Raw genomic sequence first — 24,030 nt, 5'->3', positions numbered from 1 at the left:
ATAACTTTTTTCCTCAAACAACGGTGACTTCAGACAGAAAGTCAACGAGGAGCCAGATTTTGGGATCATGGTGAAAGTTGGTGATTTTTTATGAGACTCAAAAAAAAATTGGGGTCAGAATTGTCACTCGACCTAAAGTTGGTGCTCTTTTACGGGACAAAAAAAGGTTCGGGTAAGAATTATCCCTCAACCTAAAATTTATGTTTTTTTTATGGGACAAAAAAAAGTTCAGGCCATAATTATCTTTCGACCTAAAGTTGGTGTTTTTTTTTTTGGAATTAGGCCGATTTTCGAAAGGCAACTTAAAGGGGTTTACTGTGTGTATGTATTTTTTAAAAAATTTTTTGTCTTCCGGTCTTGCGCTCGCTAAAGTGACGGAATTCTAGATTTGACCCTCAACCAATGTGGCGGAGAGGATTGTGGCGGTGGCTGGAGGAGCCTCGTCAGGAGGTCGAGCAACGCCGGTAAAGCTTCGCCGAGGGTTGCGCCGGGACAAGCGATGTTATTATTGAGGGTCGTGCGACCCTTGGCTTGATCTGGCCAAGGACACCGACGAGCCGGCGCTTGCGAGATATGAATGAAGGATGCTTTGAAGTCGAACGAGGCAGATGAAATGGTGAAAAATTAAGTAGGTAGTATCAACAAATTTTGTTACGATTGGAAAGTTAAATCATTGGATGTTTTGGTAACACGATAGCCAAGCATCCTCACCCCGGTACGCTCTCACCGTCACCACCGTTGATCGTCCATTTCAAACGTCTTTCATACAAAAACATTAGGATTTTCAAATGGGGGAAATTTCCAAGATGTACCTTTGAATTGGGGCCAGATTTTCAAAGTATTCTAGAGGCTTTGACATTGGTCCAAATAGCTCCCGTAGCGGGCCGGCTCCGTTCCAAGTGACTCTCGGCACGTCGCGGCCAAAATGTTGATCGGACGGCGAACACGATCACGTGTACGTTTCGCGTGCATTCCGAGGGTGTGTTTAGTCCAGAAAATATGAGATTCGACCCTGTACGCGAATCACGTACGATTGACTCAAAACTCCCTAGTAAAGGATAGATCAGAAGAGGAAAGAAAGGGGAAATTTTCTCATTCTAAGATTTCCACCTTTATCCACGGAAAATTAGTGTGGGCATGGAACGAGGGATGCATTGAGCATATCATGGACCGATGCGAACTCGGCGCGACGTTTTCTTGCATGACTCGAGTGCTTTCGAGTCAAATCTCATAATTTTCCCGGACTAAAGAGGCCCCAAGAAGGCGCGCGGAATGCATGCGTTCTTCGCCGTGCCGCCGGCGTTCTGGCTACCGACGAATTGGAGGGTCACGTGGAACAAAGCTTTTCCTCGTGAATTACATGATATCTTAAGAATCCGAAACCAATTCGAAGGGAAGTTTCTCAAAAGTTTTGCACCCGATTTGAAACGATGCTTTCCGAATGGTCAAAAAGAGTTGCCTTGCTCGGGAAGGTGACCGATTGAATTAGTCGTCGACGGGGGGGTCGTCATCGCCGACGTGAGTTCAAGGACGTGCGTCATCATCGGTGTCATGTTCGATGCGACGTCCTGGACCGAGTCGGCAACGTTTGAAGCCGGACACCTAATCTTGCTGCTGTCCAAAAAGCTTTCCACTCGATGCTGCCGACCGAAAGAGGGGTTTGCTTTTGGAGCCTTATTCGACATGTGATGCGATTCCCTAATCGCGATTTGGATAAAGACTTGAGGTTTTAAAAATATCGATTTCGCCTTTTGCTAATTTTCCAAAGAGGCTGCTGCTCGATCGACCCCGAGTCACATCAGCACGCATTTTTCCCTAGTGTAAATTCCATGGTAGGTGCCCGAACGTGGTGCGTTTTTGGGATTGATGAGTCCGTTAAGTTCGTGAATTTTTGATAAGCTACTAGAGACATGGAAAAAGAGACTAGGAAAAAAAACAAGGGAGACTAGGAAGAAGGGCGAACACATCTATAATTGCGCGCGGAAGGAATGGAGAAGGAATTTCTAAGAAAGAAGGTATGCTTTCGATTACTTCATGGAGTAAAATTACGTGTCGTAGATTTGGAGAAGAATTAATTGAAATTTCGTGTTTATAAAGATATATGCAATGGCCCAATTATCGAAAAGTTCGAAGTTGGAAGTATTTTTGGGATAAATATTTCACAGTATAGATAGATAATACGTACATAAGTAGATTCTGTTATTAATTCTCGCCCTTTCAAATGGGTATACTCTACTCTTTGGCTATCCTATATATACTAATTACTTTCTTGTGTCCGATTAGCGATGCTTATCAATTTACTATATGCGATTTTTTTAAGCGCCCACAAAAAAAAGCAAGGGGGGAATCTCACAAGATATTATACTTTTCGAAGGGAAACTCTTCGTTAGTTGCACAAATACTATTCGCGTATGTGGTTCGAGATATTAAAGACAACACCACCCTCTATGGCAAAAAATGAAAACCCAAGAGGATTTAATAAAAGCGCATGCTCATGTACCGTTAATTTGTGTAATCAACTCTTTCCGACATCATATCCGACCAAATTCAATTTGATAAGGCCGCGGGACACATCGTAGCGCGACGTGCATAATTTTTTTTTACCAATTGGACATTCCAAACACGAATCGACATAGTTTACATTGGCTCGAACCAATGTCCGAGTGTTCATCCACTTATTTTATCCGCATTATACTTTGGCGCCATCCAAGAGCCACATCGGCTGAATTTGGACAGCGGAGAAACTTGACTAAACAAATGGAAAGTAGAGGTATGCTTCCTTGAAGTATCGGTCTTCCGTTTGGTGCGCTCCAGACAGGTGTCGCTCTGTCCTTTGGGGGGGGCGTGTGTACGGGAGGAAGACAATGTCAATTGCAGCTTAAGAGCCTCGTCAAATACCCACACCGCGACCGTGAAAAAAGCTCGCCTCCTTCACGACCGAACCGACGATTTTCGATCTTGTTTTCTTTCGTTGCGCGAGCCTCGAATTGCTGCCGATTGGGACATTTACTTGGACTTTTTTACCGAAACGATAGGAGACAAAAAGAGGAGTCCCATCGTGAGGTGAACAGCTGTTTCTTCCCCTCTCTCTTTTTCTCTCCTTTTTTTCTTCTGCCGGTGCCAAGAGTTTCCGTGTTCGGATCGAAAGGGCGGAACGTTTTCCCTTCAATGTCGTTCTTATCCCTAACGAGCATTCAGCACGCAAAGGACAAAAGCGTGGAGTTTCGTTTCTTTTCTAATTTTGCAAGTTTGGGACTAGACAATGGGGAGTAGTATCTCATTCCTGCTCCACTAGGAGGTATTGAGTTATCGAGTGGAGAAGAGGGGACCTAGAACGGCCTTGTCATGTCGCGACGCGTAAACAGAATCGTCTTATCCTTTCCGGCATGTTTGTGCCGAACATTAGAAGCGAGAACAAGGTGAGGTGTGCGACTGAGAGCTATCCCGTGTCTTGTGCATCAGATTATTAATGGGTAATTATCAAGCGACGGGGACGACTACCGGGCCGAAACATCAGCTTCCTTAGGGACTGACTTTAAAGGGAGGGCGTCGTGGAAAATGTCCAAATGGGAAGAGGAAGAGGAAAACCGGATGGTCGGGTACGCAGAGGTTGAGGTGATGATTAGGTCGATGGACCTGAAGCGACCCGCCCAAAAGACGAAGGAGAGAGATTGTGTGGAGCGGCGAGAATCGAACGGCCGTATACTCCTCTTGCCACAGGAGCTTCTCACTTCTCAGAAGACTAAAACGATGAGGGAATGATGGAATCCGAACATAGTACAGGAATTGGCTGATCTCCATTGCTTCAAGAGTGACGGCCGCACTCGACCCTCGACACCTGACACTTAAAAACAGTATATGAAAGCTTTTTAGCCTAGGGAAAGAGTAGGAAGGTGATGCCCGTGGGGCACGTCGATCCGTGAGATGCTGATCCATCTTGGGGGATACGGTTGAATATGGACGCCACATGTCCTGGGACTCGAAGCCTAGACTGTTATGCCGCTACTGAAATATTCAAGAAGAACATGATTTGCATGTGCGGCATGTGATTAGATTCAGGGGACTGTGCACAAAACTTAAAGTTGGACATGTACCTGCTTCAATGATGCCTGCTACAACCTTGCACTATTCGAATATGCAGTGACGAATAAAGAAGATATCAGAATTTGCATGGTCAAGAGAAACTCACAATTGCTAGAATGCTCTACCTAGGCAAAATCTAATGCGATTTCTCGCGTAAGATATTGCCATCTCCTCCGTCAGAAGCTTTGATAATTCAATGCTCACAATAGCCACAAAGCGAGAAGAAACTTTTATTCCCTAGTATAAGTCCACTTGAAAACCTCAACTCGTGATATTTACATGTTTGGACTAATGCTTTACATCCCTTTAAGCACCGAGAAAAGATTATTGTGTAACGGATCTGAGATATGCTCGAGTAGGTTCTGTATGGGTCCTTTACCTGTCAAAGCTGCTTGGACGTAAAACCCCAACCAGGCCACCATAGCCAAGCGCCCGTTCTTTATTTCTTTCACCTTCAGCTCCTCAAAAGTTGCTGGGTCCTTGGACAGGTTCAAGGGGTCAAAGAGGGCTCCCCCTGGATAATTAATATCGCCTGGCAAGTAAATTCCTAGAGGCTCCAAAGCTTCAATGCCACAATACCTCGCATATTCTGGTCCAACCTATTGAAAAAAGCAGTAGGAGCATTCAAAACGTAAAAGCTTTGAATTCTTAACAAAATTCGATGAGTCTCACAAACAATTCCAACTAATAAACTTTCCATGGTACCCTATAAAACTTGTATTGGAATATCTGTAATTGTTTAAAATTATAGGATACTAGGTGGCATATTTGTAGGCCAGAGATTGGCAATGAATGCTTACAAGATCAAGTTACATGTTACTTACCTCTCCCTCCCAAACCCCCACCCCACACACAAACACACACCCAAAAAATGCTTTACACCAGACAAGGATGCAACAAAGAATCTCCTCAGTGAGCGAAAGAAATGTATTCTAACAAAATTGCAATCTTCAAATAAAGGCACAATGATATCATTGTCTTTCTTTTTAATTTATATGATGGATACACCCCATGGTCAATCAATAAAAAGAGAGACGCATACATACAAGGCGCCAAGTAGGATAAGATTCGTAACAGGCGGGCAACGGCAATTCATCGATTACCCCATGTCGTCACTTCCACGTGGTGTTCCATCACATAAATACTTTCTCAAAGTGCATGACCAATTTTGACTCTTCAAATTATCCAACTAAGGCTTGTTTATCAATAATATTTGCAGGAAAATTATACATAATAATTGCAAGTGAAGAAGAAAAGTACTGGCATATCTTGCGGGAAAAAAAGAAGCAAGTGCTAGATATGGTTCTTACCATTAAAAGGGCCTGGCATATAGCTATCACAATCACCCCCTGGCTTCCAGCTATATGGAGTCCAGGTATCCCCAAGTAGTCCAGTGTATCGCCCTGGTATCATGAAAATGTGAGGCAAACTATGTCTGTCATGTGCTGCAAGCAAATCTTGTCAAAGCAAAATTAAAAGAAACATATAGGAAAAATCACTATGTTCCACTTATTTGCTAGAAAAACTATACACATTGATGAAGGTAATGGATATATTAGATCCAGATCACAATTTAGCATTGTACCATGGACATTGCAGCAATAAACATGTACAAAACTGCTAAGCTTACTAAAATAAGAGAACAAAATTCAAAAGTCTTTTGAGGTATATAATAGTCTGCTTGTAGGGAGTCAGAAGATAAGTCTGAGGTCATGCAAGGAAATGAAGGGAAGATTCTCGAGTAAGCAAAAGAGGAATAGCAGTTATTTAGCAAATAAAGATATTACACGCAACAAGAACTTAAAAATGTAACTCGCATGTCATTAATTATACCATTCTCACTCATAGTCCTAAAGCAAACCCAGAGGTAGGAATCTCCATAAATTCTAAACAAGGGGAAGTAAATCCTTTTCAATCATATCCACATATAAACTAGGGGCCGGGGATTGCAGAACTCCCAACAAAGAAGTGCAAAATCAGCTGGACTTTATTTGCCTCGGAGAGAGGGAAAGAGAGGGGCGGAGGGTGGTTGATAATTTTATTCATCTTGACTGGTTGAACGATCAATGGAGCTCTACCCAGAGTCAGTAGGCCATCAGAACAAGACACTGCATTGTTCATTAAGCATCTACCGAGCAAGATTACAGGTAGGAGCTTCAGTTGATGAACTTAGCAGCAAAAAAATATAAATAGATTATAGATGGGAGTAATACGTGCCAAGAGAAGATGCAAACCTTCAGCTTTGAGTAACCAACTCGCCACCAGACAGGTTCTACAAAGTGAAAAGCTCCCACTATGTCTAATACTTCAGGAACAAGAGCACCAAGTGCTGCAAGCATAGCCCAGCGTGCATGCAGTATTTCGAAGCTGCGTACAATATAACACGTCCTTAAAGGAACAACAGATCCGAATGATAACTCAAAACCATCTATATCATTAACAACAGATCCGAATGATAACTCAAAACCATCTATATCATTAACAACAGATCCGAATGATAACTCAAAACCATCTATATCATTTGGCCATGAGGGATGACATGATAGCTTGCTAAATCAGAAGCGCTGGAATTACAGTCACGGGGAGCAAAGAAGCTAATTATATATCACAACTCATACATTTGAGATGGTTGATTGAGCTTGGGCAAGATGCCGTAAACACTAATCACAAGATAATAGCTCATGTTTTCCACATTTCAGAAAAAGAAATATTACTTTTCGAAAGTGAAATACAGATTTACTATAAGTACCACCAGATAGACATGAGAAGTACTCATGAAGAGGCATCAGAGAAGAAAGACACAAAAATTGTCATGTTACATACTTGAAGAACTTCTCAAAAGCAGTGGGATCCCTGGCGAGACCTGCGATGTCAAACCCATAATCGCCAGGATATTCACCAGTAAGATATGCCGGATAATCATATGGGATTGGCCCAAGCCATTGAGGGCGGTCCTCCCCGTACCATGAACTGTTTGATAGCAAAAATGAAATATTCAGGAGTTAGTACGCACAAAACAGAAACTGATAAAGTACAATCTGTCCACTTTGACTTTTAAGCAAGTTCGGGATAGAGTTTCAAAAGTCGGAGCTCACGTTATGACTCATTTCTATCAACCTTAAGTCAGAAAATGAAATAGAAAACGGTAAGCCAAGCAGAAAAGTTGCCGCAAACTAAGAAGGTTTATTGTACAAAGAAAATGGACAAAACATCACTAGGGGTGAGCGGTTCCAGGTTCCTTACAAGTTTCACCTGGAACCTGGAACCTGGAACCTACCCTCAGGTACAAGTTTCTCATTTTTTAGAACCTGGAACATTCCCGTCGGAACTTGGAACCTGGAACCTCCGGGGTAGGTTCCAGGGTCTAACGGGTTCTTTTTTTTGTTTCATTTTTAGTTAAACAAAACGAAAATAAACGCAACAATATTGAACAAGTTTGTCATTCACCAAAGAGAATACAAAAGACTAGTTTTCCTGGCATTACGGTTCAAATAAACACAATTAAAATGAGAATCGATACTAGGGGTGAGTGGTTTCATGTTCCGTACAAGTTCCACCTGAACCTACCCATGAGAATAGATTCATCATTTTTTGGAATTTGGAACCTATCTTATCACAAGTTCCAGGTTGGTTCTAGGGCTTACCTAGGTTCCACCTGTATTATTAATTGAACAATTGCAATAAATCATCACTTTTAATGACCACCACCTGCTGCTATGATCCACTTACCACAACTTATATTTAGACACACGAAAAATATGAAACATTAACAAATCATAAAATGAAAGCTCAGACTAGTGATTTCAGATTATACACTCATCATCTAATGCCATGAAACACCACAGGATTACGTGAAGACATAAACAAAGAAAAAAATACAAAAAACTGTTTAGGTTTCAGGTTTCAGGTTCCACCTACCTAGAACTTGGAACCTACCCGTTGAAACAGGTTTCCCAATTTTTGGAACCTGAAACCTATCTTGCATACCTTGGAACCTGGAACCTACAGGTTCCCACCGGTCAGGTTCTCAGGTTCCAAGGTAGAACTTGGAATCATGCTCACCCCTAAACAGCACCATCATGGCCCAATGTTTCTGTAAATGCACCTCGTTTACAAATTCTAGATAGGCAAGCGGAGAATGGAAGCTATGAAACAAACCCAAAACCATTACGTCTTGTCAAGGATAAACCATCTTGGAAGACATACACAAGAATAACCTATGTCAGCACTGAATATGGCAAGTGATCTTTCCGAAATATATATGGGTCTTCTAGTCATAGAGGGAGATTTGCATGTTTGAATGTAATTAAGATCATAAGGATGGTTAAAAACTCATTTCAAGATGTAATTTGGCCTAGCCCGCTCATATAATATAGCAAGAATGACTGCCAGTTTGAAGCAAGTAAAATGGTATCTCCATACTAGTCGTATAGGAAAGACTGAATATAGATACCATATGCGAAACATCCAAAATAATGATCAACAATCTGATAATCCCGTGCCATTACTGATCTTTCTCCAGTTATTTACATAGAAAAGCTGGAAGACTACAAGCTTTCTGTCACAAGCATCAATTATCAACTACAAAAAGCTTAATCCCATAGAAGCAATTCTTTGAGAAATGTACTATTTCAAATTTTGGACCGTGCCAAGAGATGCATTTGTCGTGGGAGGAGGACAGCAGAAGGGATTACATTGCAGTATGGAGAAGCATTAACTGTATCTATGGATTCGGCAAACTATTTTTCACCAATAAGTACATAGGTCCAGCATGCATCGCCGTTGGAGCATCATGGCTTCGTTGATCTGATAATTTCCTTGGTCTATTTGCAGCTAAAGCCAGCTGTAAAACGAAGCACTTCCTCTCAAATTGTTCTAAAAACAACCCGAGCTCAATATGCCAGCTCCCAAACACGAGATAAATCGAATCCAAGTTTTCTGCACTATATTGCTAAGCACGTGATGCAAGATGTTTCTCTACTGCGCATGCTTTCCATTTTCATGGAAGGATACTTATCTACGCACTTGAAGCTAACTGGTTCGGTTTCCTATTATTTCTAATAGTCCAAAAGCAGAAGCCGATAAATGCAACCATGAAAAGAAATCATCCGGTCGAAAATTCCCACAGACGGTTCCAACGTATCCACAGTCGATCAAATCCGGACAAAATCGAGGACAATGATCTCAGCACCTATACGGCAACCTTCCACGAGCAAGAACCGACAACAGGGGAAATCACCGGCTTACCGTGGACGATTACCTCTCTTTCCTCGCCTTCTCAGCGAGCGCCCGGAACTTGGACGAGTTCTCCGCCGCGACCTTCTTCCTCTCCTCCATCCGCCGCTGCAGCGATTCTCCCAACGGACTGTTGGCGATCGCCTTCACCGCCGTGAACGGAATCGCCGAGAACACCAGAACGCCGGCGAGCTTCACGGACAATAAAAGTAAGCCATCGACGCCATTTTTCGCCCTTTAAGAAAAAAGAGTTCACGGAATCAGGTAAAATCGTTACCTCTTGCCACGACGCTCTGGAGGCGGAAGCGGACCCGGGGAGCCGCCTCCGCCGCCGTCTCGGAGGAGCTGCTAGACGAGCGGGCAGGCCGTGTGGAGGCGACGCGAGAGGGAAGGAGGAAGACGGAGAAGAAGGCGGAACGGGGGATCGAAGCGTCGCGGCCATGCAGGTTCGTCGGCGATTGATGTTTCGCTTCGATGAGGCGCGGAGAAGAGAACTGGAACTGGAAGGATCTTGCTGATGGATTTTGTGGTGTGCAGAGGAGCACGATGCGACGCACTAGCGCTCACTGGTTCTTAATTTGACTTACGACGATTTAAAAGTGGTCCTCATACTTTTTTGTAATGTTCAATTTAGTCCATACATGGAAAAATGACACAAACAATTCGTGAACTTCGGCACAACATGCAGTATAATCTCTGAACTTTTAATTTGTTCAATGTGATCCTTGAACTTTAGCCAAATATTCAATATAATCCCTGGACTTTTGGTATATCTCCGAATGATACGAAAATATTCAATGTATATTAAACAAATTAAAAGTTCAATGACTACACTACATATCGAGCTAAAGTTCAAGTACGATTTGTGCCATTTTCCCTCCCTCTAACTTTTATTTTGCTGAATTTCATCCTTGCACTTTTTTGTTCAAGTTCAGTGTGACCCCTAAATTATAGTTATCCAATTTCGGCTCCGTTTATTTTGCAGTAAAAGAATGATCTGGAAAACATTTTCTTAAAAATGATCGCTCGTATTGTTCAAAATAATTAATCAATGGAAATTATTTTCATTATCGATGAAAATATTTTTTATTCATTCATTTTTTTTAAGCGATACAAAAGCGGTCATTTTTAAGAAAATGTTTTTTAAATCTTTCATTTTCCGCTCGACAAACGATGCCTGATCGTTGTCATTTTTCCAAGTGAGCACAGTCTGGTCAGCACCGGTTTTCTTTTCCCACGGCAATCCGTCTGATTCGCGGGGATGAGTTTCCCGCGTCAATCTAATGCATTTGTTTTGCAATTTTTTCACCAGACGAACAATCAACTTAGCAATTTTCTCCTAACAGTATAACAATCGCGATGCTAGTTCTTCCTTCAATGGCACAAAATAAGATCTGATGGTGAAATCCATTAAATAATTATCTCAATTAATTCATTTAACGGAGCAACGTATCGGTCTGATGAGGCTAGAGGTGGCCACGGTTCGGAACCGACCAGTTCCGGTTCGTGGCCAAGCGTGAACCGGAACCGTACGGTTCAGGTCCGGTTCCGGTTCGGAACCGGTTCCGGGCCGGTTCCTATTTTTTCTGTTTTTTTTTCTTTTCCTTTTCCTTTTCTTTTTTTTTTCTTCCTCCGCGGCCGGCCATAGCCGGGGCCGGCGCGGAGGTCGCCGGCCTCTAGGCGAGGCGGCCCTCGCCGGCGTCGGGCGAGAGGCCGGCCCTCGCCCGACGCCGGCGAGGTCGAGCCTCGCCGGTTGCGAGGCGAGGCCGAGCCTCGCCGGGCGAGCGAGGCCGAGCCTTGCCGGCGTCGGGCGAGGCCGGCCTCGCCCGGCCCAGCGAGGCCGGCCTCGCCCACGCCGGCGAGGTCGAGCCTCGCCGGTTGCAGGCGAGGCCAAGCCTAGCCTCGCCGCGTCGGGCGAGGCCTCGCCCGCCCCAGCAAGGGCCGCCCTCGCCCGACGCCGGCGAGGCCTCGCCGACGCCGGCGACCTCCGCGCGCGGCCCCGGCCATGGCCGCGGCGGCGCGGAGGAAGAAAAAAAAAATTAAAATATAAATTATAATTTTAAAAAACAGAAACAAGGAAAAAAGACAAAAGAGAAAAAGGAAAAACAGAAAAGGAAAAGGAAAAGAAAAAAAAGAAAAACAGAAATGAAAATAAAAAAAATTAAAAAAATACTATTCTTGTGATAGAACATTATTCAATATAAATTGTGATTAAAATGTAAATTGTACTCAAATTTGGGGACAAAAAGACAAGAGAGAAAGAGAGGGCTTCAACTTAATAAATTATCATTAAGCACATTACAATTCGTTACAATGATCTTAAAAAAAAAGGAGTACAATATATATACCCTAAAATTATCCCAAAACCTAAGCATTCCGTGCGCAGGGGACCAGAGATCACATATCGTCGGATTATATTTCGGTTTCCCTAAGCTCACGTGGGCGTACCCGGTATGAGAAACAAGAGTTCCCGAAATATTTGCCAACTCCAATAGTTCTTTTACCCTCAATCGTCACTACCCGTTCCAGTACCGATAGTGGTAGCGGTAGTATCTCCGTCGTTAAAGAATTCGGATTCATTATTCCGATCTATCTCTTGTTGCCGATATTGAGCCTTCGTCCAATCAAGAACACAAGCTTGCATCTCCACCGATTCTGGATATAATCTTGAACGATGTTCGTTCAAAATATTACCTCCTAAGATCGAATGCTTGTTCGACCGCAACCGTAGAACAAGGGGTTGAAAAAATCTGTTTTGCAATAAGAGAAAGGATTGGGTATTGGCTTGCGTGCCTCTTCCACCAATCCAAAATAAAAAATCTGTACCACCTTCGCTTAAGAACTCAAATAAAATGGTTAGATAACTCTCTAATTCGAAATATTTCCTATTACTCCCTTTTGTTTTTTTTGTCTATGTAATAAAAGTTGGTACCCTCTACTAATTTTACCTGTACTGTCATTTTGTATCTCCGTAGATTGAGAAGATCTAATATCACCTAAATTATATTTAGTATAAAATTCATTATATAATTCTATTACTACGTTTTTAACCTCACGTACTATGGTTGTAACATTTGTCACATCATAATGTAAACATTGATAATACGCACGCAAAAAATCATTTAAGCCATCCAATTTGCAACGCGGATCAAAAACACAAGCAACTAAATAAATCATGGGAATTTCACTATAATAATGAAGCCATTTCATTTTCATTGCAACTACAGTAGGTTGTAATTCAACATCATTTTCATATTCATCAAAAGTTCCGACAATATTAGTACACTCTACTAAAAATAAATGTGTAGTAGGATAATAAACACCAGACAAAGTATAAGTTGCATCATTAAAAACCTTTAAAAGATCTAAAAAATTTTGGCAAATATGCCACTCTTGTGGGTATAAATTAATCTCAGGTATATTATTAGAAATGAATGCACATAATAAATCTTTATATGCTAAAGATTCACTAAGCAAGTGGAAAGTAGAATTCCAACGAGTTGAAACATCTCTTGGAAATCTTTTTGGCTTTTTGCCATTATCTCTACAAAATCTACCCCATTCTTTCATTTTTTTGGGATGTTTCCATAAAAATTGAATCGCCGTTTTTATTGGTTGAAGAAAAATATCAAGAGTTTTCAAACCATCTTGTACACATAAATTTAAAACATGACAAGCACATCTAATGTGAAAAAATTTTCCACCAAAAGCGGGTTTACAAATATTTTCTAACTCGGCAATTGAAGCGGTATTTGCTGCGGCATTATCAAAACCAATTGAAAAAATTTTGTTAAGCAAATAATATTCTTCTAAAACTTGCCTAATTAGTCTATAAATATTATTTGCCGTATGATGATCATCGAAAACTCTAAATGCAATAACTCTTTTTTGAATAGTCCACTCGTCATCTATCCAATGACATGTTATGCCCATGTAAGAATGATTTTGCCAATGATCACTCCAAATATCACTACCTATATGCACGCATCCATTAAATTGCATAAAAAAGTTTTGTAAATCATTTTTTCCATTTTTGTAAAGATCTTTAATTACTCGTTTAGTTGTATTTCTAGAAACACGTTTTGCTTGTGGAGCACATGCTTTTTGTACAAATTCATTAAAACCAAATCTTTCTCCAAAATTAAATGCTAAATGCTCAACGGAAATAAATTTGCCTAATTCTTCCTTATAAGTTTTTTCATTAAAACGAAATAAAGGGGAAGTGTTAGGATTGACGTACCTAGAAATTTGTTGTTGCCCGATATCGATTCCCGTTTCAGTTGGATGTTTGCTCATAAGATGTCGTTTAAATGTTCCATATCCTTGTCCACCTGTATATTTATATATTTTTCCACAATATTTACAAATTATATCATACCTTTTTTGACCGATATCAAACCTTTCCATTTTCGTGAAGTGATTCCAAATGTCGGATGTAAATTCCCGTTCCGCTTCCTTTGTTGTAGATATTTCAGCAGGACGATGAAAACTTTCTTGCGTCGGGACGCGCTCCACATCGTGAAAAATGTTGATTTCATCATCTTGAAAATCTGCATATTCACGAGGATCAAAAGAATGATGGGATTCCGTCGCGATATTCTTACCTTTGCCAGTTGGCACTCGACTTCCACTTGCCATTTTTCGAATGGATTGAGAGAATTGAGCGGATTAATTGGGAGAATTAAGAAAGAATTGCGTGGATTGAGAAAATTGAGAGAATTTCAGAGAATTTGAGAGAATTTCGAGTATTGAGAAAATTTGAGACTTGAGAGAAGAGAATTGGAGAGAATTTAAGAGAATTGTGTGTGTATTGTGAGAATTTGAGAGAATTTATAGGAAAAAAATAGAAGAAAATTTAGAATTAAAAAAAAAACACATAACCGTTGCAAAATTGCAACGGTTATGTGTTTTTTTTTTTTTTTTTTTTTATCAAAATGCCCGTTGGGGCGTAGCCGTTGCCCCAACGGGCTGCAAGCCTGCGGCGCAGCAGGGCCTGCACGTCTGCAGGCCCTGCTGCAAATAAATCAAAATTTTTTTTTTTTTTTTGTTGGGCCGTCCGTTGGCCCGTTCTCCTGCGGGTGCAGGCTGCTGCAGCGTGGCCTGCACCGGCAGGCTTTTTTTTTTTTTTTTTATTTTTGCAGAACCGGCCCGGAACCGCCGGTTCCGGGCCGGTTCAAGTTTTTCAGGAACCGGAACCGGGACCGTATGCCACGGGCCGGTTCCGGTTCCGAACCGCGGGCCCGGGTTTGACCGGGCCGGTTCCGGTCCGGTTCCGGGCCAAAACCGGCCCGTGGCCACCTCTAGCTCGAACCCACGGCTCCGTAACTGACCGGTCGGTCCACGAAGACAATTAGGCCGGACCGGAGCGGCCGAAAAGAAGAACCGCCTTTTAGGCCCTCGCGAGCCCTTCCCTTCGTTCCCCCTTCAAGGTTTTTCCTGTGAAGTGAAGCAATGGCGGTGCTTCGTTATCATTTCGCCGGCGGCGTCCGCCTATAAATCCAGCCCTCCTCCGCTCCGGAGATCATTTCTCTCCCGCCGATTCGAGGGGATCGTCGGAAGAGGAAGAGCTTTCTCTCTCTCTCACTCTCTCTCGCGGTTCGCAGCTCGAATCGACATCATCTCCGTAAGTACGTTCGTTCTCCGATCTCCATATCGCGCGCGTGCTTCGTCTTCGCCGAGCCGCTTCGGCGTTTCCGTATCGACTTCGCGTATTGGCCGAAACCCTAGGGAGCGGTGGTGGTTCGTTTTTGGATTGGGGAAGTTCATCTGTTGGTCGTTCTGTGTTCCGAGGAGCTAGGGTTTTTTGAGCCATGGCGCATCTGGGAGGAGGTGCCGAGGCGCACGCCCGGTTCAAGCAGTACGAGTACAGGGCCAACTCGAGCCTGGTCCTGACGACGGACACGCGGCCCCGCGACACCCACGAGCCCACCGGCGAGCCCGAGTCCCTGTGGGGGAAGATCGACCCCAGGAGCTTCGGCGACCGGGCGTACCGGGGCAGGCCCCCGGAGCTCGACGAGAAGCTCCAGAAGGCGAAGAAGAAGAAGAAGGAGCGGGACGCGCTGTCGGAGCCCGCCCCTAGGCAGGCCAAGAGACGCCGGCTTCGAGAGGAGAGCGTGTTGACCACCACGGAGGAAGGGGTTTACCAGCCCAAGACGAAGGAGACTAGGGCTGCGTACGAGGCGATGCTCAGCGTTATTCAACAGCAGTTGGGTGGGCAGCCGCTGAATATAGTCAGTGGCGCGGCGGATGAGATTTTGGCTGTGTTGAAGAACGACACGCTCAAGAATCCTGATAAGAAGAAGGAGATTGAGAAGTTGTTGAACCCTATTCCGAACCCTGTTTTTGATCAGCTCGTTTCAATCGGGAGGCTTATTACCGATTTCCAAGATGCGAGTGATGCGGCTGGGTCTGCTGTGGCTAATGGGGACGAGGCACTTGATGATGATGTGGGTGTTGCAGTTGAGTTTGAAGAGAATGAAGATGACGACGAGGAGAGTGATCTCGATATGGTCCAGGAGGATGAAGAGGAGGACGAAGATGTTGCAGAACCAAACAGTTCTTCCGCTATGCAGATGGGTGCCGGGATAGATGATGATGATATGCGGGAAGCTAGTGAGGGCATGAGCTTGAATGTTCAGGACATTGATGCTTATTGGCTTCAAAGAAAGATTTCTCAGGCTTATGAACAGCAGATTGATCCCCAGCAGTGTCAGAAGCTTGCGGAGGAGGTGCTGAAGATACTTGCGGAAGGGGATGCTAGGGAGGTTGAGACTAAGCTATTGTTGCATCTTCAGTTTGATAAGTTCAGCCTCATTAAGTTTTTATTGCGAAATAGGTTGAAGATCGTCTGGTGCACCCGTTTGGCTAGGGCTGAAGACCAAGATGACCGGAAGAAGATTGAAGAAGAAATGATGGGTTTGGGACCGGAGTTGGCTGCGATAGTGGAACAGTTGCATGCCACAAGAGCTACTGCAAAAGAGAGGCAAAAGAACTTGGAGAAGAGTATTAGGGAAGAGGCTCGTCGTTTGAAGGATGAGAGTGCTGGAGATGAAGATACAGGTCGGAGAGGCGTGGTTGATAGGGATGCAGAAGGTAGTTGGTTAAAGGGACAGCGTCAGTTACTCGATCTTGACAGCCTCGCTTTTGAGCAGGGTGGCCTTTTAATGGCAAATAGAAGGACTGATCTTCCTGTCGGCTCCTTCAAGCATCTCAGCAAAGGATACGAGGAAGTTCATGTGCCAGTTTTGAAATCTAAACCAGATCCCAACGAGAAGCTTGTTAAAATATCTGCCTTGCCTGATTGGGCACAACCTGCTTTCAAAGGGATGCAACAGCTGAACCGCGTTCAAAGCAAAGTCTACGAGACTGCTCTTTTTACTGCAGAGAACATCCTCTTGTGTGCTCCTACTGGAGCTGGGAAAACTAATGTAGCCGTGCTGACCATACTCCAGCAAATCGCTTTGAACAGGAATCCAGATGGATCATTTAACCACAGCAACTATAAGATTGTTTATGTGGCACCTATGAAAGCACTTGTTGCTGAAGTTGTTGGTAATCTGTCTAACCGTTTGCAAGAGTATGATATCAAGGTGAGGGAGTTGAGTGGTGACCAGTCATTGACTCGTCAGCAAATCGAAGAGACTCAGATCATCGTCACTACCCCTGAGAAGTGGGATATCATTACCCGAAAATCGGGAGATCGAACCTACACGCAGCTCGTGAAGCTTCTGATCATTGATGAGATTCATCTCCTCCATGATAATAGAGGACCCGTACTGGAGAGCATTGTTGCTAGAACCGTTAGACAAATTGAAACCACAAAAGAGCACATTCGTCTGGTGGGATTGTCAGCTACATTGCCCAATTATGAGGATGTTGCGTTGTTCTTGCACGTAGATGTTAACAAGGGACTATTTTATTTTGATAATAGTTACAGACCTGTCCCTCTTTCGCAGCAGTACATTGGAATAACAGTCAGAAAGCCACTGCAGAGGTTTCAGTTGATGAATGATGTGTGCTATGAAAAGGTAGTAGCTGCGGCAGGAAAGCATCAAGTTCTTATTTTTGTCCACTCTAGGAAGGAAACAGCCAAAACTGCTCGAGCTATAAGAGATTCTGCACTCGCTAATGATACTCTTGGTAGATTCTTGAAAGAGGACGGCGTGAGCCGCGAAATTCTACAAAGTCACACTGACATCGTCAAGAGCAATGATCTTAAGGACCTCCTGCCTTACGGTTTTGCCGTTCATCATGCTGGCATGGCGAGGGCAGATAGGCAACTTGTTGAGGATCTCTTTGCTGATGGTCATGTGCAGGTTTTGGTTTCAACAGCAACTCTTGCGTGGGGTGTCAACTTACCTGCACACACTGTGATCATCAAGGGAACACAGATATACAATCCAGAAAAGGGAGCATGGACTGAATTAAGTCCGCTGGATGTTATGCAGATGCTGGGTCGAGCAGGACGACCTCAGTACGACACCTGTGGTGAAGGAATTATCATCACTGGCCATAGTGAACTACAATACTATCTGTCTTTGATGAATCAGCAGCTACCTATAGAAAGTCAGTTTGTCTCCAAATTGGCCGATCAGTTGAATGCCGAAATTGTTCTGGGGACTGTTCAGAATGCTAGAGAAGCATGCAACTGGATTGGCTACACATACTTGTATATCCGTATGCTGCGGAATCCTACACTATATGGTCTGGCGGCAGATGTTCTCACTAATGATATTACGCTGGAGGAGAGAAGGGCTGATTTGGTAAGTATCATCGTGATTTTAATGTTTGAGATTATCTTATATGGATACATGCTCAAACATAGTAGACGTGGTGCCTTTTCCACTTCTTATTTCATTGTTTAACAGACTTTTGAGTTTTAGATGTTCTTGTCCTTTCTGGTATTTTTTTTCCTTTTATCTTGTGTGAGCTCTTTTCTCATTCAGTTTAACTATGCTAGTTCTTTTTGTGTTGGTTTTGCAATAGTTCATAACAACATAGAATGTGTTGCCAGATGTCTTTAGGACAAAAAACTGTTTGATCTGGTTGTTTTCTTGTTGTTCTCACTCTTTCTTCTGCTAGATGGAAAGTTTATTCGATGAAATACACGTGAATAGAAGGAATAGTGACCCTAACGGAGAATTGATTATCATGTGAAGAGGAAGACAGAACGAGGGAGGAATCTCTTCAGTTTTATGTCCGTTCCACTTTTCTTCAGGAACAAAAAGTTTTTTCAGGGTAGAATATGTGCCTTGAGTGAAGGAATTGAGATTTCATTTTACGATGAAACTCGATAATGTGAATTTAGTGTCAATTCAATGACGTGCTATGGAACTGCATATGAATTTTAGAATGCCATTAATCATTCAATATGCATGGGTTTGCCTGAACTTTGATTCTTTCTACTTGGATATTGGGGTATTTATAAAGAGGTGATTTGTAGCCTCAAGCGATGTTTATGGTTCAAAAGTGGTGGATAGTGGGCAATGTTTCCCCTGTTTTTGCTTTAAAATGAATCAGGGTGGTACATATGCTTCTATTTGTCTGTGCAAAGATTAAGAACTGAGTTGCTAGAATGTGCCTCTCCTGTGTGGTATCTGATTTTCAATTTTACTGGTTTTTGAGATCTTTTCTCTCTCCGTTCCTAGTAACCCAGATTTGCTGTTTATTTATGTTTTTAGGACATGCGGCGAACTTGAACGTTTAATCTCTCATTTCACTTATATATATTGTATTTTCTGTTTTTTGTGCAGATTCACACTGCTGCTAGCATCCTGGATAAGAATAATTTGGTTAAGTATGATAGGAAAAGCGGATATTTCCAGGTTACTGACTTGGGTCGCATAGCTAGTTACTATTACATAACACATGGGACAATATCCACGTATAATGAACACTTGAAGCCGACAATGGGGGATATTGAGTTATGTCGGTTGTTCTCACTGAGTGAAGAATTTAAGTATGTGACAGTGAGACAAGATGAGAAGATGGAGCTAGCGAAGCTTTTGGATCGAGTTCCCATACCTGTGAAAGAAAGTCTGGAGGAGCCTAGTGCCAAGATCAATGTCTTGCTTCAAGCATATATTTCTCAGCTAAAGCTTGAAGGGCTTTCATTGACTTCAGATATGGTTTTCATAACTCAGGTACATTTTCCTCTGATTTCCATCATCTTGATTATATCTTGCTCACTGTAGCATCATTTGAATCTTAACTAATTTATTTATTTATTTTTGGTTAGAGTGCTGGACGTCTTCTGCGATCTCTTTTTGAGATTGTCCTTAAAAGGGGATGGGCACAGTTGGCTGAGAAGGCTCTGAACCTCTGCAAGATGGTCAACAGGAGGATGTGGAGTGTCCAAACACCACTTCGTCAATTTACTGGGATTCCTAATGAGATTCTTTCAAAGTTGGAGAAGAAGGATTTAGCTTGGGAAAGGTACTATGACCTCTCTTCACAGGAGTTAGGAGAGCTAATTCGTGCACCAAAGCAGGGAAGAATGTTGCATAAGTTCATCCACCAATTCGCAAAATTGAACCTTGCAGCACATGTTCTGCCAATTACTCGATCTGTCTTGAGGGTTGAACTCACGATTACACCAGACTTTCAGTGGGAGGACAAAGTTCATGGGTACGTCGAACCATTTTGGGTGATTGTGGAGGACAACGATGGCGAATACATTCTTCATCACGAATACTTTATGCTGAAGAAGCAGTACATTGATGAAGACCACACTTTGAATTTCACGGTTCCAATCTATGAACCATTGCCTCCCCAATACTTCATTCGTGTTGTGTCAGATAGGTGGCTTGGGTCACAAACTGTTTTGCCTGTTTCCTTCAGGCATCTTATTTTACCGGAAAAGTATCCTCCACCAACAGAGTTACTGGACTTGCAGCCACTGCCCGTGACTGCTTTAAGAAACCCGTCGTATGAAGCCTTGTACAAGGACTTCAAGAATTTCAATCCTGTTCAAACTCAGGTCTTCACCGTGCTCTACAACACAGATGACAATGTCCTTGTTGCTGCTCCTACTGGGAGTGGAAAGACCATATGTGCAGAGTTTGCTATCTTAAGAAATCACCAGAAAGGACCTGACAACATCACGCGTGTTGTTTATATTGCTCCTATGGAAGCTCTGGCCAAGGAACGCTTCCGAGATTGGAATAGGAAGTTTGGGAGGGATGGTCTTGGGATGAAGGTGGTTGAACTAACTGGGGAAACTGCAACAGACTTGAAATTGCTTGAGAAGGGCCAGATTATCATCAGCACTCCAGAGAAGTGGGATGCCTTATCTCGTAGATGGAAGCAGCGGAAGCAGGTTCAACAGGTTAGTCTTTTTATAATTGACGAACTCCACTTGATTGGGGGTCAAGGTGGTCCGGTATTGGAGGTGGTTGTCTCCAGGATGAGATATATAGCAAGTCAGGAGAACAAGATTCGAATTGTGGCTCTGTCTACTTCACTTGCGAATGCAAAGGACCTTGGTGAATGGATTGGCGCCACTTCCCATGGTCTTTTCAACTTCCCGCCCAATGTCCGCCCTGCTCCCCTGGAGATTCACATACAAGGAGTGGACATTGCTAATTTTGAGGCGAGGATGCAAGCAATGACGAAACCGACATACACAGCAGTTGTACAGCATGCTAAGAATGGGAAGCCTGCTCTTGTGTTTGTTCCCACCAGAAAGCATGTCCGACTTACTGCAGTGGACTTGATGACTTATTCAAGTGCAGAAGGTGGGGAGAATCCTCCATTTTTACTATGCTCCTATGAAGATGTGGAGACTTTTATTGACAACGTTAGTGAAGAAACGTTGAGGACCACCTTGCGACATGGGGTTGGCTATTTGCACGAGGGGTTGTCTAGTCTTGACCAACAGGTGGTCACACAGCTCTTTGAAGCTGGTCGTATTCAGGTCTGTGTCATGAGCAGTTCCATGTGTTGGGGAGTGCCCTTATCAGCATACTTGGTAGTTGTCATGGGAACACAATACTATGATGGGCGGGAGAACGCGCACACGGATTACCCTGTCACAGATCTTCTGCAGATGATGGGTCGTGCTAGCCGGCCATTGATAGATAATTCTGGAAAATGTGTTATCCTTTGCCATGCGCCTCGTAAAGAGTACTACAAGAAATTCTTGTATGAGGCTTTCCCTGTGGAGAGCCATTTACAGCACTTCCTGCATGATAATCTGAACGCAGAAGTTGTTGCTGGAATTATTGAGAACAAGCAGGATGCCGTGGATTACCTGACTTGGACTTTCATGTACAGGAGGCTGACGCAAAACCCAAATTACTACAATCTCCAGGGGGTGAGCCATAGGCATCTGTCCGATCACCTTTCCGAGCTTGTGGAGAATACTTTGAACGACCTGGAAGCTAGTAAATGCGTCCTTATTGAGGATGATATCGACCTTTCTCCTTTAAATCTTGGCATGATTGCATCATACTACTATATCAGTTATACTACTATAGAGCGGTTCAGTTCTTCCTTGACTTCTAAAACGAAGATGAAGGGTCTTCTGGAGATTCTGTCGTCTGCTTCAGAATATGCACTACTTCCCATTCGACCGGGAGAGGAGGACGCTGTTCGGAGGCTAATTAACCACCAGAGGTTTTCCTTTGAGAACCCCAAAGCCACGGACCCACACGTGAAGGCCAACGCCTTGCTTCAGGCCCACTTCTCGAGGCAGCCCCTGGGTGGCAATCTGGCATCGGATCAACGGGAGGTCCTCCTTTCTGCTAGCAGGTTGCTTCAGGCGATGGTGGATGTTATATCAAGTAGTGGGTGGCTGAGCCTCGCGCTTCTTGCGATGGAAGTAAGCCAGATGGTGACACAAGGCATGTGGGAGCGCGATTCGATGCTTCTACAGCTCCCGCATTTCACCAAGGATCTGGCCAAGAAATGCCAGGAGAACCCCGGGAAGAGTGTGGAGACTGTGTTTGATCTGCTGGAAATGGAGGATGGGGAGAGGCAGGAGCTACTGCAGATGTCGGACTCTCAGCTGCTGGACATTGCAAGGTTTTGCAACCGTTTCCCCAACATCGACCTCACCTACGAGGTACTCAATGACGACAGCGTTGGTGCCGGGGACGACGTAACGCTGCAGGTGATGCTTGAAAGGGATATGGAGGGGAGAACTGACGTTGGCCCAGTCGATGCCCCTAGGTATCCCAAAGCCAAGGAAGAAGGGTGGTGGCTCGTCATCGGCGACACGAGGACCAACCAGTTGCTCGCTATCAAGAGGGTGTCTCTTCAAAGGAAGTCCAAGGTCAAGCTCGAGTTCACCGCCCCTCCAGAAGCCGGAAAGAAGACGTACAGCCTCTACTTCATGTGCGACTCGTACCTGGGTTGCGACCAGGAGTATAATTTCACTGTCGATGTAGGCGAAGCCATGGCTGCCGACGAAGAGTGATGACCAAGTAGAAGAGATTAGAAAAGATGATCAATCACTGGTTCTTTATTTTTATTTTCGGGTCCCTTGGAACTTTTTTGTTTCGGCGTTATGATTCCCCGAGAGACCGCTCAGCGGCGCATCTCGGTTAAGATCGTTGGCACGATCTCGAACTCGTTAGCTGTATCGTTATTATCGTAGCTGCATCTGTTTTACCATATGGATAATTTTGATCAGCCAGTGCTAATACATTTGAAGGTCTCAGGTTCATCTTCTTCGGTATTGACCGGCCGGCGCCGATGCCTGGCCGTGTCCGTACGTTTCTAACAAGAAAATGTCGGATCAACATGATCGAATTCCCATTGCGGGAGAGGAACAATGTTCGAAAGGTGCTATAGTCATTAGGCAAATGTTCTCAGATACATGAACACAACTGTGCACCAATAGCATTCGGAGCACCAGTTCCCCAGAACGCATACAAAAGCAAAAGACACATCGCCGTCACAAGCACGCACACATGTACACACACTTCTCCGACCTTCGGAACTGAACCGGCGAAGCCGATCACCGGAAGCGGAGGCGGCCCCCGATCTTCGATTCCTTCAATCTTCGTAGAGGCGGCACTCGTCGGTGTCGGGATTCTGCTCGCAGAACGACTCGAGCGGGTCCTGCTGCTTCTCCAGCCTGAGCCTGAGATCGGCCTTCGCCTGGCTCACCTCCTCCACCTCGTCCCACGCCACCTTGCACTCGTCGGACCTCGCGTCCCCCTCGCAGACCTCCCTCGCCTCCCTCACCTTCTCCTCTATCATCTCCGCCAGGCGCTCCTCCCTCAGCCGCGTGCCCTCGTACTTCGCCGGCGCCATCGCCCTCACCGCGAGCGCGGCCGCCCTCTTTCCCCCTCCGCCGCGGCGGCGGCGGCGGGAGGCGGCACCCCCTCGCGCGGCGGGGAGCGAGACGGCGGGAGGGCAGAAGGAGCGGCCGGATCTCAGGGAGGGCGACAACGGCGGCGGGATCGCGCCTCTTGCTGGCCCGCCGATGGCGACCGCGGAAGCGAAAGACGCCATAGCGAACTGTCCAGATCAGTCTCCCGGTTTTTGCTTTCTGGATAAAATTTCTTTCCGTTGAGCTGCTTTATATCAGATATCAGTATCTCACAAACGCCACGGTATTTCGGAAGAATTCCAAATAAGGACCTGGAATATGATCTTTTTTTTCTAAAGAGGGCTTATATTGAAATTTGTCTTTAATAAGGACATGAAGTGAGCAAAGTAGCCTCGAAGAAGAGCTCCGGTGAGCGCGCCCGCATCTCACATGCC

General features: G+C 44.3%; 3 protein-coding genes across 3 annotated transcripts; 1 reads left to right on the top strand and 2 right to left on the bottom strand.

Moving 5' to 3' along the window:
* Nucleotides 1-4,289: 4,289 nt before the first annotated feature.
* Nucleotides 4,290-9,885, bottom strand: LOC115670049 (chlorophyll a-b binding protein 7, chloroplastic). The gene is made up of 6 exons (XM_030591243.2): nt 9,596-9,885; nt 9,344-9,510; nt 6,907-7,053; nt 6,318-6,450; nt 5,394-5,486; nt 4,290-4,682 (listed from the first exon to the last, which is right to left on the bottom strand). The coding sequence occupies exons 1-6, from the start codon at nt 9,758-9,760 to the stop codon at nt 4,380-4,382; spliced, it is 1,008 nt and encodes a 335-aa protein (XP_030447103.1). The 5' UTR covers nt 9,761-9,885; the 3' UTR covers nt 4,290-4,379.
* A 4,834-nt stretch (nt 9,886-14,719) lies between these two features.
* On the top strand, nt 14,720-22,978 carry LOC115669906 (DExH-box ATP-dependent RNA helicase DExH12-like). Its single transcript, XM_056321248.1, has 3 exons — nt 14,720-18,080; nt 19,071-19,460; nt 19,556-22,978. Exons 1-3 carry the CDS (start codon nt 15,129-15,131, stop codon nt 22,733-22,735), a joined length of 6,522 nt encoding a protein of 2,173 aa, XP_056177223.1. The 5' UTR covers nt 14,720-15,128; the 3' UTR covers nt 22,736-22,978.
* Nucleotides 22,979-23,095: 117 nt separating this feature from the next.
* On the bottom strand, nt 23,096-23,827 carry LOC115669948 (calvin cycle protein CP12-3, chloroplastic). Its single transcript, XM_030591128.2, has one exon. It carries the CDS (start codon nt 23,776-23,778, stop codon nt 23,317-23,319), a length of 462 nt encoding a protein of 153 aa, XP_030446988.1. The 5' UTR covers nt 23,779-23,827; the 3' UTR covers nt 23,096-23,316.
* Nucleotides 23,828-24,030: the final 203 nt, after the last annotated feature.

Source organism: Syzygium oleosum, unplaced genomic scaffold (assembly GCF_021117445.2).
Source record: "Syzygium oleosum isolate NSW1041296 unplaced genomic scaffold, Sole_v2.1 Sole_v2.22, whole genome shotgun sequence".
Taxonomy (NCBI): Eukaryota; Viridiplantae; Streptophyta; class Magnoliopsida; order Myrtales; family Myrtaceae; genus Syzygium; species Syzygium oleosum.
Note: the sequence above shows the minus strand (reverse complement) of the source record. Positions and strands in the feature narration are given on the sequence as shown.